A 16,837-nucleotide genomic window follows, 5' to 3' on the forward strand; every position below is an offset into this window, starting at 1 on the left:
CACCAGAGAACGGATTTGCTTAAACAATTCTCTCCATTTTCCCAATAAACATACCGGCCAACCAACGCCAGAGCACATGAGCACAGGGGCGAGTGGACCTCCCTCCAGCACAGGCTTCTCTGGCTTCCACTCGGCGAGTTTCATACTGACCAGGATCTGGCTGTACTTGTTCCTAAAACATCTGTACCGCTTGGACTCCTTACTGTAATTATAGAATTTGGTTAAATACTAAGGACAGCGGTAAGATGAAAAATAATTATTTCTATAAGAGCTAAGTTGGATGCTTTGCAAAGAATTAGAAACAAGGAGTCACAAATTGCTATTGAATCTGGTGAGGTGAGTTAACTACAAAAGAAAGTCAGAAATAATAGAAATTTGGAAGAATTCTTGGATACAATGGTAAAGAAAAATCTGGAAGAGGTTGAGGTTTAGATCGCTTAGTAAGTGTCTTAGTTTTTGCTCCACTTCCAGAAACTGAAACTGGAAATTGTCCAGAGATGTGATTTATGCCCCAAAACATAACATCAGTGAAGGAACTACCTTCAAAAAAGGCCTCAGCCCTTATTAAGAGACTGGGTAATGAACACATATTTACATATTTGAAATTAATGGTAAAAGTACATATATTTTTTAATCTTTCAATTAATTTTTTGATTAATTAAACTATCATTGAGAATGCTGGTATCTGCTCAGACCAACTACTCTGTCTTCACAGCCATATTTCTCTATGATAAGCAGGTGGGTTCTGACAACTGAAGGCTTTCATGTCATGGGAATAAACCCACACCAGGAAGTGATCTTACTTTATTCTCTGACAGTACTATTTCCAGTTCTAAATGCAACTAGACTTAATCACAAAGTCTAAACACAGATCGAATAAATTCAGTAAGCATCTAACCTCTTATTTTTAATTTGGGAACATAATACTTTAACTTCTAGTTGTATCATGTTTTTCTCTTAAATCAGCTAGAACGTTGGCCAGTGGGGCAGGGATTGGTGGTTGCCTAACCGAACCCCTTGTTCCTTTCTGCCCGGCAGAGGCCTGTGTTACTAAACGTGCAGTGAGCCCCGCTGAAGGACTACAACCCTTCGCTTCCCTTGTAGTCAACACACTGTTCTGTCCAAGGACCTAAGGGCAAGTTGTTAGACTGCTCTTTTGGGAAGCCTCCTGAAAGGGGCAATAGACAGCTGGGGGAGTTCTTTTCCTTCCAGATGCCCACGTGGCAACTTGCCGAAGGAAGAATGCATCAAAGAAGGATGGGCACTTGAGCCCCTGAGGACACCGTCAGCCAAGGACTGCACCCCACCCCAGGGTGGCGGTGGGGAGCTTGCTGGCTGTGGAAAAAAACAAAAAACAGAAAAAGAAACTCTTCTCTCACTGAAGCCATTATTATTTTGGACTTTCTACTCTGCAATCATGGCTTTTCCTAAGAGATATAAGAGGTAACTTTTTATAAGAGGTATCATATCCATATACTGATTCTTTGCGATCCAATCTTTACAAATAACACCAGAAAACGATTAAAAATAGTTTTCCACTTTATAATCTGTCTCTTCCCAGGGTAAGCCAAGGGAAGAATGTTCTAACAGAGTATCTGAGGAAGTCATGTTTCCAGAACTGCAAGCAATCTGCTACCAGAACACCAAGCATTGCTGCCCAGAGGAATGAACCAAATGGGACGCAGACGCTCCAAAGGCACGGCTGCGGGCACGGGTAAGGCCACAGGGAAAGAGACGTCATTGGAAAAGAAGAAATGCATGAAAGAATCTTTCCCTTGGAGTCTACATTAAAGCACATACATTTCTCTTGGCTTTCATGTGAAATTAGTTAAAAAGAAATTTATTGAACGTTACCATATGGATCTTTTATGAAACACCGTTTTTTAAAAAAAGCAGATTTTTTTTCTGAAGCAGATTTCCCAAATGCAGAAGGAGCAAAGGAAACACAAAGATGAACGTTGTTGGGAACAGTTAAAACAGTATCATGCCGAGCCCCTCATGTCTCGCTGCCAAACCTCAGAATCCCAGGTCTTGGCATGGTCTTCCCTACATCCTGAGCCTATGTATGAGACTTGTTACCTGAGTTCTATAAGGAATTTCCTTGAGGAATAACTTCTGACTTAAGAAAAATAAGCTCTAAGTTCCCCAAAACTAAGTTTCCTAATTCACAATGGCCTTTTATCATCCATTCCCCTAACTTCCTGGATCACACAGGCCAACAACAGGTGGCAAGAGGAAAAGGTCTGCTCCTAAACTGATGGGTTCTGTAAGCTAAGATTTTCTTCCGGCTGCTCAGGTTATAATTTCTTGTATTTTCCATTTTCATAATTCAGATGGAGAAGGGGCAATATTTCACCAACTGACATTCAATCAAGACAACCTGTTGAGCCGAAGAAGAAAAAGCATCAGGTCACCCAGGTGTATTTAGCACCTCTATGCAGTGCTTTGCGAGACTTAGACGACTTGCTCAATGTCTGTGCCTTTAGCGACCTCAGGACTGTGGATGTGCACCTCCACCAGAAACGGATGATCTTTTTGGAATGTGGGAGCCTTAGTTCTGACAACAAAACTCACTTTCCAGCACATCCCCCTCCCCAAAGGGAGAGAAGCATTGCAAGGACACAAAAGAGTTAATGCTTTAATGAAAGAGAGATACATTTCTGAGACTGTAAGAATAATCAATCACTGATAACATCTAATAGACAATGAGCTACGTACCAGGTACACAGAGAAGACTGGGCACTCAATCCTCTCCCCAACTTTACAAGGTGGGTATACTTATCCCCAGTGACAGCGGAAGATATGGCCGGGAGGCTGTCCCAGGTCCCTGCAGATGTGCAGGGTGAGGCCAGGGCTGGCCCCAGGTCCATATGACTCCAGAGCCCTATGCCCTTAACCACTTCGCCACGTTCCCCGAAAGAACTGTGGTCACACCTCGTATGGCAGGAACAGGAATGCCAGTCATTATTCTTACTCATCAACCTGCCGAATTTGAGAAACATCATGGGTCAAGCAGCAGATCCCAGGAAATGGGGGGCAGACAAGGTGCAGCCACAAGACTAATGATGGAAAATATACTCATCACCTGTATTAATCTAACACTACAAAGGGAAACTGGGGACCTGCAATTAAATGGTCAAATTCTATTTTTCACTCCATTATTTACAGAATACCAAAGAAAAGTACTTCCAGCTATTCACTTCTGAAAAGGATTTTAGGAAGAGTGGGGAAAGGCTCCAAGTAGGTCAGCTAATTATTCTACTTGTTTCCTCTGTTTTCAAAACCAGTCGTCTCCCAGACTGCTCAAGGCCCTAAATACAGACACCTCAGGATCAATGTCTGCCTGCAACCTCAACTTCCCTCTTCATCACCCACAAACAGATCACCTAGCCACTGCATTCACTCACCTCTAACACAGGTACAACAGCAGTATTTTAGAGAAAGACAGATTAAATAATAAATGTTTGGAGAATAGTGCCTGTGACATAGAAAGAGCTCTTTAAACGGAAGTTACAGAGAAATCTGTTCTATCAGTCATCAATGAGGGCTTAAAGGTGATACCAAGAAAATGACATAGAGTACAAGAAACCAGGAAAAAAGGAAGAAATAATTCCTAAGATTCCTGCTCTTAGAATTCTTCAGAATACTGGCATGTCCATTGCTTCAAATTAATTTGGGCTATCCAGAAACTTCTGAACTTCCTAGACCTATTTTTCAGATCTCTAATGAATAACTTTCAGAAACTACAAATTTATCTGCTTCTATTTCAGCATTTAACACATATTTTGTCCCCATGCTTCTAGTGTAAATAACATCCCATGGCTTATTTTATTAATGATAGCAATTTGCTAACAGTACTTAATAAAAAAAGTTTTTTTTTCTTTTTCTTGTTAATCATAGTTTAATTAGAAAACATTTTCCTAAATAATGAGTGTGTATATATGTGTGTGGTGTATGTGTATGTATATGCAGGATCTTAGTTCCCCGATGAGGGACTGAACCTGGGCCACAGCAGTGAAAGCGCCAAGTCCTAACCACTGGAGCACCAGGGAACTCCCAATCTTAAGTTCTGAGTTCAGAACTACATGTTAGTTAAGAGTTATGTGAGGAGGTCTTGACAGAGTTGTTCCTGCTAGATTTTTCACATTCCTGTTCTTCATGATGTTCTGAGCTGAGACAGAATTTGAACTCAGGCCACGGTACATGACCATAAACACTATTTCTTCCTTTTTTATTACACAACATTTCAGAGGTTGAAAGGTGAAAATAATAAAATATAACACATTTATAAATCATATGGAAAGGAATTACTATCACTAAAAATTGCAAAAAGAAGCTAATCACAAAATTATACAGGTTTACTACAAATATTCCTTCACTGATGTGTATGCTTTGAAAAATAAGGGTTTGTATTGATGAGCCAAATTTCACGTAAAAATTTTTTTAAAAAAGGAAATCAGAACACAATGTCTTCTTTCCATTCCTAAAATTTATATTCATGAGACTGCTAAAAGCCTGTAAGCAGCAATTATTAGTCAATTTTCAGTTGCTAAAAATATTTTATTTTATTAAATAACTGATAAATAGGATTTTTACAAAACACATTGCATAGAAAAAAAAGAGTTTGTGTTCCCAGGACCCTCTATGCCCTTTGATGCAGAGGCTTAGCACGTCTTCAGGGACAGGTCTACACACAACTTGCTTCAAGGTTGGCTCACCTGTCCGGTGGCCGCTGGCTTCGGGGCAAAGTATCTCAGAGCGCTCATGAAGAGTTAAGTTGCTGCACAAGGTTTTCAAGACATTTCAAATAATAGGCATTTAGAGGAGTTTCTTCTGAGTTTAAGAAAGCTGAGACAGAAAAATTAGAGCACAGAAGAGCAATTTATTAAACTTTAGCACTGCACTGAACAGTAGACACACACACAAACACATGTGAATAGGATTATCTGTGACAAAGTTCTATTCCAATTCTTGAGTGCTAGCATTATAAGAATATTTTTTAATTTAATATTTAAAATACTAAACATTTTAAAAATTAAGAAGTTATGGAATTTATTTTTAATTACTGGTTTAGCCACAGAGTGTAAACAAAAATCAATATACCTCCATAATGGATACTATTACCTACGATCCCAAATGAATGCCTTGCTCTTTTTACGGACCACCCCTCCTACCACATAAATTCAAACATTCACTGCCTCTAGAAACTCATGGTCATAGCTAGAAACAAACCGAAGGGGGGGGAAAAAAACCCCAAACCAAACCACTTACAAAAAAATTACACTATAAAAACATAAAAATTAATAGCCAACAGACACAGTACAGGAAAGACACAGTTCAGTACCTTAGTGGAAAAAAGGTTTAGAGAATAATGCTCATTGAAAACTGGTATCACTTAAAATGAAAAATGCACTTTGAGAGGAAAACTCTACCTCATATCATGGTCACATCACAGGACCGAGTGGATGCAGGGGCAATGGGATCTATTCTTGGAAGACTGTAATTCAACTCCCTGACGTTAGATCAACATTTTCTGTTCAAGGTCAGTTCTAATTGGGCCTAGTTCTTATCATGTAAGAACATACTTCAGCACAGTGGTGGCCACCGGCAAAAAGAAATGTGATACAAAAAAATGAGTTGGAGAAAGATCACTGACACGTCAAGAAAATACTGTATCTCAAACATTCATCTATTAGAACATTTTATTATTTTAAAAAATGTTACAATGAAAAACATGGACCAAGTATTGGCACACTTCACAATGCCTCAGCATAAAAGCTCCTCAAACTCAGTGTACAACATCAGTGTAGAAAACTGCCATTTTGCTGTCAACTGTCCAAATGTATCATTAATCAGAGAACTCAGGGAACAGCTTCCAAGTTTAACTATAATCTCTTTAATAATAAAACTTACTTTTCTTTGCTGTGGAATATGCTTCATCCACTCTTCTTTTTATTGATGGATTTTTCAAAGTTGTTTTTGCCTAGGATAATATAGAGCAATCCATCAATTAGATTTATTCCCATGTGTTTAATTATCAGGATAGCACAATACTAAGTCTGCGCTTGTTGACTACAGTATTAAACAGGATACTACAGAAGAGAATGATGTAGCTAGAGATTCTACACTACTCCATCCCACTGTGCCACCGCCCACATCCTTCCCTATCTGACTTGATTTTTACTCTACTGTCCCATGTTGTTCCTTCCCTGCCCTTTTCCCCCTTCTCCCCTGATCTCAATTTGCTATTTTAAACTATACCATCTCAGTTTCAGTATTTCATTATTTCCTCAAACCTCAGATTTCAGATCAAGGATACACAATACTAGCAGTCGGCCAGTTGGTCAACAAGTATTTACTGAGCGATTCCAAAGTGCATAACCCTGTGCTGAGCCCTGGGGGTACAGGGGTGACAGTGACAAGAGCAGCCTCTGTCCTCACAAGTGCTGACACCAGCCAGTGCGCACCAGGGACGGCCAGCTGCGTGAGCACTGTTTGGGGATGGCCATCTATCCTAACACTGTCACCTGGCCACTACTCAGCCACTAGGTACACACAGGTATTTCTCTCAGGAGTGAGACGTCTGCAATCAAAGAGAAGACCAGAGGCCAGAGAGAGCAGGTGCAAGTCCCACCTGCTGGTCGTTCCCCTGGGGCCGGCCCTGTGTCACAGCCTTACAAGGACTGAGCTGACTTCAAAGTTCAGTGATGACGTGTCCTAGAGAAAGGCGAATCTCGCAACTGGATAAAACTTCATTGTTCGGCCTGATTTCAAGATGAGTTTTTCCTTGACACGTCTTTTAGAAGAAACAGTTCATACTAGCATTGTACCAATATGGCAAATCAAGTTATATTCACAGGGAAAATTCACTCGAGAGAGAAACACTTGGAACTGAGACACCTCCTATTGAAATGATTACATGAAAGACTTTGACAGATAGTTTACTAATGGTTTGAATGCACAAAGGCAACACTATCTTTGACTCTTGATTTTTTCCTTTCTGACAGTCCTCTGACTTCCGGACAGCCTTGGTGTTTGCCCCCTAGGGACAACAATGATTTTAAGAACTGACCTTTTGGTAATTGTGAATCAAAGCCCAAAGCGCAGCTGCTCCAATCCTCTGAGCATTTTGATTCTCACTTTCCAGACAGGAAGCTAGCACACTAATGACTTTTTCTAATAATAAGCACATTAAAAAAAAAAGTTCAGTCCCAGACAATACATTGTATTCATATCTTAGACTGGTCAGATAACCCCTTTTTACCCACCAAACAAATAAATAGTTGGCAAAAGCAATCTTTTATAACATGTGGTATGTGGGAGAACCACCTGGAAACAAATTGTTTTCACAGCAGGCACAGAACTGTCAGGGAAGCCACGGCTGCTTAACTTTTTAGGCCCTAATTCAACAAAGGCACATTCATTTAAAGACAACGATAGAGCAGAAGTAAGCCATTACACAATGAGTTTATCAATGAGCCGTTCAATCATATCTCACATTTTCACATGCAGGAAAATAGGACTTGGTCTTATGATAAATTATAAAGACATTATACAAACATATCAATAGCATGGGCTACAATATAAAACAATAGTCAAGAAATACCATATTAGTTAAGCCTTGTAAAAAAGGCCTAAACATTTCAAAGGCATGTTTGTGTATGTGTGTGTGAGAGAGAGAGGAAAATGTTTTTTAAAGGCGTAACAACACACAAGATACAGCCCCTCTGTGCAAAGCTGGCCAGAGGATGAAAGACTTACAAATTATCTGCAGCAGCCTACTCATTTTAAAGTACAGATGTCTAGCCCCAAGGAGATCGTCCAAGTGTTTCAGAACAATACATGAACCTATTTTACTACTTAACTGTATGGATCATTAAATTCTATCCAATTATTTTCCCTCTAAAATGTGTGATTTTAAAAACATGCTGCATTCTTAGGGGTGAAACACTTGTTATTGGGAACTCTCTCTATGCATTATCCCCGCCTCAGTGAATGCACCTAATGAAACTGTAACCTAGCTGAGGGTACACTCTGTGTGTCCGCTCACTGATGAATATTCACACTGCAAGTTTATTGTAGGGGCTCAATAAATACTAGTTGGATGAAAGATTCCATAACTAAAGCAAACAAAAATGATTTCAAGTAATCTTATTTAGCATTTTTCAAGAAATTTTAAGAAATTTAAAATCTTTTACAGAAAAAAAAAAAAAAAGCGGCTCCATAAAGTGAGCTGTGTGCAGCAGAGGGACAGACAGCGTGGAAGTGAGGTGTGAGCGCTGCAACTCTCTGCCGACTACCCCCTGCTGCCTCACCACCTGCTCTGCACTCCCCGCCACCTCTGTATCATAACCTACCCAGACCCAGGCTATATATATACAACTGTTACCTGATGCAATTCATCATGTGAGGTGATGGGTGGCAGCTGGTACTCTTAGGGACCATCATCAAATGCGAGGGTGATTTCTGTGTTCTCCAACTGAGTATCATCCAGGCATGTTTCCATACGTTTTATCAGACACTCAGAACATATAACCCATGATCTAAATAAGTTTATATAACTCCTTCAACCAGTTACTATCTCTTAAAATTTTTAATAAAGTACTGTATAGGTACTGTATAATGTATAGGTCACTTAATGTAGTGTCCCCTCTGATAATGCAAGTGGATCAATTTTTTTTAAAACACATTTTATTGTGAAATATAATATGTATACAAAAAAGCATATAAAACATTTTTAAGTTTAACAAATAGGTATGAACTGAACTTGCACAGAAACATAGAAATAACCTCGAGAACAGACGTGGATTTATTTTTATTTATCTGCTCGAAATTATCTGAGTCTCCTGAATCTATGGATTCGTGTCTGACGAAAACAGTTCTTAAAATGTTTAGCTGTCCTCGCTTACATTTCCTCTCTTCTCCTCTCCTTTGAGGACTTCAATTAAACATGCAATTAGACTGTCCCAATGTATCTGCTATGTCACTTACCTTTTTTTTTTTATTTTAAACCCTTTATTCTTTTAATCCTTTCTCATCTTTTTTAGCTGCCTGTGCTGCATTCTGGATATTGTTTTTCTGATCTATCTTCTAATACCTAAGTTTCTCCTCCACTGCACCTAACTTGCTGCCAGACATGTATACTGAGTGTTTAATTTTGGCTATTGAAGTTCTAGAATAGTCCTGTCTAACAGCACTTCCTACAGTGATGGAAATAATTATATGTATGTGGTCTAATAAGATAGCCAATAGCCACATGTAGCTAGTGTGACTAACAAACTGAATATATAATTTACACTTAAACACCTATAAGTGGCTAACTGATTATCATACTCAACAGTGAAGCTCTGCTTGGTTCTTTTTCCAAATCTTTCAATTTTTCAGTTTCCTATTCCCAGCAAATACTTTCAAGTTTGTCATTTATTTATCTAAATACTGTATAAATAAAGTCATTTCAAATCTGTGTTTTAGAATTCCAGCATCTGAAATCTAGGCAGATACGTTGGTATTTTTCCCCCTGCTCTTTCTCACTCATGTTGCCATTTCTCCTGACAAGCTTGGTCATCTTTAACTGTATACTGGCTGATGCTTTTGAAAAATTATTTGTGGAGGTTCCCTGAGGCCTAGTCCAAACTTGTCCTCCATCCATCAGAGGGCAGTCTGCTTCTGCTCAGCCCCTCGTGGCACTGTCAATCGAGGATCAGCTCCAACCAAGGTCATGGGCCACTGGGGTGCAGAGCTGTGAGGGGCAGTCTGTGGTGCCCATTCTCACACTTGTTTTTCTTTTCTTTCTAGTCGCCTGCATGAGGTTTGGGGCACCAATTTAATTCTGATTCATCCTCTTCTAAGAGGTTAGTTCTTTGGGATTCCAGCTCAATACCTGCAGGATGGTCCATAAGACTCCAGAGATTCCCGGCGTCTGTCCCCTCCCCTCTTGGCACTCCTGGACAAAAGCCCCAGCACACAAAGCTGGCAAATGTCCTGGGAGCTAAAGAGCCTTCTACAAACTTCTTACCTCTCTGGGTACACACTTTCAATCAAAATTGGCCTAGAAGTTTCCCACTATGTTTTCAGTTCTTTGATTTTTTAAGGTGAATTTTAATATATTTTATCTAGCATGTTCTTGTTTTCAGAGAGGAGACCTACCCTGACATGACCAGAAACAAGGAGTACTCTGGATCTGTTTAAACAGCAAAGTCAAGCCCCACTGCCCACTCTACTCCTGGCCATCTAGACTGGATGTTTGGGTGCTACTATCAGAGTTACGCAGCCTTGCTGGGAAGATTTTCAAGCTGCCTGACCCTGCCAAGCATTCCCTCTGGATCCCCAAGTGGAGACGGAGGCAGTGCCTGCGACACATCCATGTAGAAACGGCACAGTTGCTGCTTCCTACCCTGCCTTGAAGGCCCCTGATCTCACATCTGTGGGGCTGGGGAAAGCTACTTCTTTAAGCTAGTGAAGGAGAGAGCACATTGCTGATACAAGGAAATGTTTAAAAATAAATCCTGAGTGATCCAGCCTTTTGGCTCTCTGAGCAGCACCCTGGCAGTCAACAGTAACAAGCATCTTATGAAAGGCAGCAAAAAGGGAGCCAAGAAGAAAGCGGTTGACCAATTTTCTAAGAAAGATTGGTATGATGTGAAAGTACCAGCTATGTTCAATATAAGAAATATTGGGAAAATACTGGTCACGAGAACTCAAGGAACCAAAATCACATCTGATGGCCTCAAGGGTCGTGTTTTTGAAGCGAGCCCTGATGATCTGCAGAATGATGAAGCTGCATTTAGAAAATTCAAGCTAATTACTGAGGATGTTCAGGGCAAAAACTGCCTGACCAATTTCCATGGCATGGATCTTACGCATGACAAAATGTGCCCCATGGTCAAAAAATGGCAGACCATGATTGAAGCTCACGTTGATGTCAAGACTACCGACGGTTATTTGCTTCATCTCTTCTGTGTGGGTTTTACTAAAAAATGTAAATCAGATTCGGGAAGACCTCTTATGCCCGGCACCAGCAAGTCCACCAGATCCACAAGAAGATGATGGAAATCATGACCGGAGAGGAGCAGACAAATGACTTGAAAAAGGTGGTCAATAAATTGATTCCAGACAGCACTGGAAAAGACACAGAAAAGGTCCATGATGTTTTTGTTAGAAAAGTAAAAATGCTGAAGAAGCCCAAGTTTGAACTGGGAAAACTCAGAGAGCTACAGGGTGAAGGTAGTAGTCCTGGAAAAGCTGTTGGGGATGAGACAGGTGCTAAAGTTGAATGAGCTAATGGATATGAGCCAACAGTCTAAGAATCTGTTTAAAATTCAGATTTTAATGGTGACAAATAAAAGATCTTATTTGTGGGGAAAAAAAAACAAAACCCTGAGTGATCCAGAAATGGAAAATGCAGACTTTTCCTTCAGTTCCCTAAAGCCTGACCTTTTCCCAACTCTCTCAATAATAAAATTGCAGTTAGCAGTCCCCAAAGAAAACACTTATTCTGAGAAAGGTGAATGCTAACAGGTGATGGCAGGAAGAGGAACAGACGCCTCACACAGGCCGTCTCACTGCCCTCTGAGGTAAGGCCCTAACGTCACCCTCATTTCACAAACGTAAGGACTGAGGGAGACACAGCGAAGAAGGATGGAAACCTGGAAACAAGTCGCTGGAGCGCCCCCCTCCCAGCCCCTCCCCCATGGCAGCTACACAGAGTCAGCAGAGGGGCCACGGGAAAGGAGATCATCGTTCATTTAGGTAAGTTAAAGGCTGGCTGAGCTTCTAAAATCTTCCCCTGCATTTCTAGCAATTCAATAATTATTATCAGAAAAATAGAATCATGACTATACACAACAAAATGTAAGCAGAATCCTTTCCACTTGGAAAACTCCACGTTTCATAGAAAAACACCTCTAAGAAAAGTTTAAGTGAAAAACATGAATGGAAAGAGAATTAATACATCTGGAGCATCTACCATGTACCACAAACAGTGCCAGGCAGTTTATGTGTTAACAACTGATTTCTACCGAAGTCAAGAAAGGAGAGACCATTTTCTAGATGAAGAAAGTGGACCTGGAGAAGCTGCCCCAGGGGATGCTGCGGGAGCACACGAGGGCCTGGCATCCGGCACCAGGTACGTGGGAGACTAGAGCCCACCTCTTGTCTTTTCATGATAACACACCTCCTCATAAAACTTGAAATTCACACACCCCTCACAGAAACAGCACATGGTTGCACAAACAGATGTTTCCATTTCGCTCCTTCTGTTCCAAAATTTTTCTGAATCCTCACCGATCCTCGCCTCCATCTGTCCTGAGATCAGAGAATGGAGTCGCTGTGAAGCTACTGTCACCATGTGCTGTTGGGTCCTGAACTCTGCTGACTGCTCAGTGTGGCTCTCAAGCTCACACACCCACTGGGCACCCACTAGTGACGGGCGTGAGTCTAGCTGCTCCAGATAAACATGAACAAAAGAGGCAGAAGCCTCTTGACGTGTAAGAGCTTATGTTCCAGTGCAGGCAGACGAGGAACACACAGATATACACTGAAAACACAGTGTAGCAGCTGGTGGTAGTGCTATGGGGAAACGTAAAACAGGGGAGGGGGCAGAGGGTGAGAGGGCGGGGAGGCAGGAGGGAGAGGTGGGGTTACCACGTGGACAGGCTGGTCTGGGCAGGCTCCACGGACAGGGCAGTGCCCGCTCAAAGGCGTGGAGGAGTCAGAGGACCAGGACGAGGGACGGGAGGAGGGAGGTGGGGCCCAGGCCCACCTCGGTACCACCTCCTGGATCCAGCCTGGCTGTTGTGCGGCGACTTGTTAATCCGGGAGACTCAGCAGCAACTCAGGGACGGGAATCACACCCGATTCAATTCGTCCCTACAGCTGCAGCCTCCCACAGTGCCTTGAACGCGGCGCATGATGAATAAGCACCTGGCACGTTATTTATAAACTGTCCTGTGTTTTCACCTGAATAACCACACGTATAAATAGATGCGTGTGGTGTACAGGCAGAATACTCACCATTAGCCAGGATCTTGGGCTTATTGGCAGGGCTGAAGCAAATGTTATGAAAAATAAGAAGAGGTAGATAAGGGCTGCTCTTATGCTTGAATTTGCTCATCTCTGTAAGTAAGTCTAAACAGCCATCGAGCCTCAGGATCATTTGCTGCCCATCTTCTCCAAACGATATGTTCAGGAGTAACTTCAACCAAAGAATGGTCAGATTACTGAGATGTTTATTTCCTCCTTTTGGCAATGTTAGAGACAGGAAGTTCTGTAAGAAGTTACTCTGTGGATAAATAGAGAGAATATCATTTTCCTCTTGAGTCTTTTCATTATTTTCCTAGTCCCTCAGAGATCACGTACTAGCATTCTGCTCCTCTTTTCCCCAACTTTAATTTCTCCTTCCTCCCAATACCTTCCAAATACTCCATCTATACTGTTTCCAGGTATAAGTGAAAAGGTTAAGGAGTGCTTAAATTTTAATTTAAATTTTAAGTGCTCAAATTTTAATTCTCACTAATCCTTTCCTGATGATGGATACAGTAACTAGTCAACTCCTAGTTATTTAGGGTTGATCATTCAGTTTGGGGATTATTTCAGGCTTCCTGAGTTTTCTCTTTCTGTCTGCCTTCTGGCAATTTTGCTCCTCATTTAAAGTGATCCTACAGGAAAGAAAAAGAAACAAAACCTCAGTCAGTCTTGGACACCAGTTAACAACTCTGGTAGTACCAACGACAAGTGTTTTTTTAAAAAAAATCTGTGGGTACATCTTATATTCACTTTACCCCAGCTGCTCATCATTACAGACGATTTCTCGTGGCTACATGTCATTCTTGTAAACTTATAGATGAGAAAGCTCCATTACTTAACTGTAAGAGTCATTTCAACCTCCAAATAAAACCCCTTCTATAAAACCACACCAAACCCTGAACTATGTGAAAGACAATAACTTATTGCCTAGAATAATCTGTATGCAAACAAGGAAAGAGGGCATAAAAGTATTAGATCAAGAAGCAGCCCAGGACAGCATGGGAACCACAGGCATTTGGATCAGGGCTCAGAAGTACAATCGCTTAACTTTCACAACTCTCCAGAGTAGCTCATCTTTCTTCCTGTTTAACGAGCTATTCTGGCTTATTTCTTGGGTTCCCCTATACCTAAATCAAAATTTTGGCTTGAATCTATAAAATAAATTTGGCACTTTTACATAAAAGGACTGAGTACAAGAATGAAACGAGCTACAGAAACATTAGCAACACCACCCAAGCAACAAGTAAACTGCAGAACTGCATCCCACTCTGCCCTGCCCTTGCCATCACTCACATCTCTTCCCACCTCTCAGCCCAAATTAGTGCTTTTTAGATTCATCCCTTGTCTTTCCCATTCAGCTAGATTCTGCCATGATCTTGGGGATCTGGAGTTGACAACAGTGATAAAATATATGATAGTACTTTAAATTGTAAATATGCTCTGGGCAGTCCTTCTTTTTGCTGGGCCTAAAGACATTTTTAGACGATTTCCTGCACTGGATAGGATGCAAAGAAATATGCCGTGGTAGAGAAAAAAGAGATTATTTTAGAATTTTAGTTGTACAATAGCATTAGCTACATTTTCTAATAACTACAGATGAGTTATGGGAGGTGTAGCTGAAAGTGTCCAGGGCTCTTCATAACAATGAGCAGAGGAAGGCTCGGAGGATTCCTAATTCAAGCAGAGGAAAAATAACCTGACTGATCTGCACCTGAAATGGAAATCTGATGAAATGGAGTCCGATCACACTTATATCAAAATACGCTTAAGGGGACTTCCCTGGTGGCACAGTGGATAGGACTCTGCGCTTCCAATGCAGGGGGCCCGGGTTCAATTCCTGGTCAGGGAACTAGATCCCGCATGCATGCTGCAACTAAGAAGCCGGCCTGCTGCCACTAAGAGTCGGTGCAACCAAATTAATAAATATTTTTTTTTAAAAAAAGGAGAAAAACAAAATATGCTTAAGTACCTTACCAAAATCATAGATTGGGGGTTGAAATATCTTAGAGATCATTTTGTTTAATCTAAAATTTTTTTGAATGAAGAAACTGAAGCTTAAAAAGAATAAGCATCAGCTCAGTCACACATCAGATCCAAGATTAGCATTTATATTCCACTTGGGAATTCCAACTTTGCTTCCTACCAGCGTGCTCTCCATAAGGAAGTGGCAGAAAGCACTGTCCCCCCCACCCCCACCCAACAAAATCCAGTTGCAGATGACTTCACACACACACACACACACACACACACACACACACACACACACACACAGCAAATATCCAGCCATGTGCTGAGGTGAGAGCAGTAGGTCCCTGATGTGCATGGCGTGAATATTCCCACCATGGCTGATTTCAAGATACCACCAAGATGTCAGCTGGCTTGCAAAATTCCTGAAAATTAACAAAAACACTCATGAACCAGCGTGAGTCAGCTCCAACATACCACTGAGAAGATCTTTGTTTAGTAAGACTGCTATTTATTTAGAGATTGCACTCAAAGTGTGTTTGTTTTTGGAGGGGGTGGTGGCTGGGGAGATGATACAATAGAGGAAAAGGAGACTCAATTCTTATGAATGTGGTCAATTTTTGCAATTTACCTTGGCCTTCATGTAAATGAAAGGGAAGCATTCAAATTACTATGTACTAGTAAGTAACAGATAATCTGATCATATTCAAATTTTAAGGAATCTTCCAAATTAGGGATCCTGTTTACACGCACCTAAATACAGCCTAAGGGAACACGTGTACTGGGTTTGCTTAAGCCAACCGTCCCTCTTAAAGCGCCCAAGTTGAAACCAGCGGCGGGAAGTCACGTTCTGGCACAGGAGTCTCAGGGACTGAAAAGTCACCTGTGTGCCACAAAGAACTTAGGTCTAACTTGAGGAGGGGCCGTCATTTCATAAACCATTTGACAATGTAAATTGAACTAGAATTGTTATGCTCAATTTGGTCTGTTTTTTGTTTGTTTAAAGACCAATATATCGCTTTTATGATCTCAAATAAATGTAACACAGCTGTCTTTCTAAAACCATCATCTTTTTTTTTTTTTTTTTTTTTTTGTGGTATGCGGGCCTGTCACTGTTGTGGCCTCTCCTGTTGCGGAGCACAGGCTCCGGACGTGCAGGCTCAGCGGCCATGGCTCACGGGCCCAGCCGCTCCGCGGCATGTGGGATCTTCCCGGACCGGGGCACGAACACGCGTCCCCTGCATCGGCAGGCGGACTCTCAACCACTGCGCCACCAGGGAAGCCCTAAAACCGTCATCTTTGAGAGAGAGAAAATACAGTCCAAAAGCTAAGAAGACAAACTAAAAGGGAATGGTGTGATCATATTCTAGCTTCTGTCACTTTTCATGTATCATCTATCAACAGGCTTTAAACAAAGTGAACCTCCTGATCCTTTTACAATCCTTTAAAATACAATGCCTTAAAATCATAATAATTAATCCTAAAAACTGAGTTCTAGACTTTTCACACATGTCCTCGGTTGAAAGGATTATTTTACTGAGTCTCTTTTTTATGATAGGAAGGAGAGTTTAAGTACTCACTTTTTGAATTACCCCTTTACAGTCATGAGACAAGGCCAGGTTTGAAAGAAACATGAAAACCATCTGCTGGACTGCAGTGTTCTCGAGAGGCACCTGGGAAGCCATCTTCAGGATACACAGCATCAGGGAGCTGCCAGGGGCCCCTCGATGTGCAGTTTGAACAGGATATTGTCCGTAACTTGACCAACAGAGAGAACTGCAACCTTGAAAAACAACAGTCCATCACAACGTCGTCTCGGCTCCACGCTTTAGTTCAACAACCTGAGTGG

The 16,837-nt window shown here is 41.3% G+C and overlaps 1 protein-coding gene and 1 pseudogene across 10 annotated transcripts in view; one reads left to right on the forward strand and one right to left on the reverse strand.

Moving 5' to 3' along the window:
* Positions 1 to 4,761: 4,761 nt before the first annotated feature.
* Positions 4,762 to 16,837, reverse strand: part of RTTN (rotatin) — a 137,855-nt gene continuing 125,779 nt past the window's right edge. For 9 of the 10 annotated variants that reach the window (XM_027118736.1, XM_027118739.1, XM_027118737.1 and 6 more), the window contains 5 exons: positions 16,569 to 16,771; positions 13,012 to 13,279; positions 7,073 to 7,176; positions 5,914 to 5,983; positions 4,762 to 4,848 (listed from right to left, as the gene is read on the reverse strand). In XM_027118736.1, coding sequence (XP_026974537.1) covers positions 4,763 to 4,848; positions 5,914 to 5,983; positions 7,073 to 7,176; positions 13,012 to 13,279; positions 16,569 to 16,771 — 731 coding nt within the window. In that variant the 3' untranslated portion in view covers position 4,762. Of the gene's footprint in view, positions 4,849 to 5,913; positions 5,984 to 7,072; positions 7,177 to 13,011; positions 13,280 to 16,568; positions 16,830 to 16,837 lie in introns of those variants that run through there. The other variant, XM_027118744.1, reaches the window with a different exon arrangement.
* LOC113626841 (40S ribosomal protein S3a pseudogene) lies at positions 10,207 to 13,004 on the forward strand (annotated as a pseudogene).

The sequence above is a fragment of the Aethalodelphis obliquidens genome, unplaced genomic scaffold (genome assembly GCF_003676395.1).
Source record: "Aethalodelphis obliquidens isolate GAN/ISIS:26980383/991018 unplaced genomic scaffold, ASM367639v1 scaffold19, whole genome shotgun sequence".
NCBI lineage: Eukaryota > Metazoa > Chordata > Mammalia > Artiodactyla > Delphinidae > Aethalodelphis > Aethalodelphis obliquidens.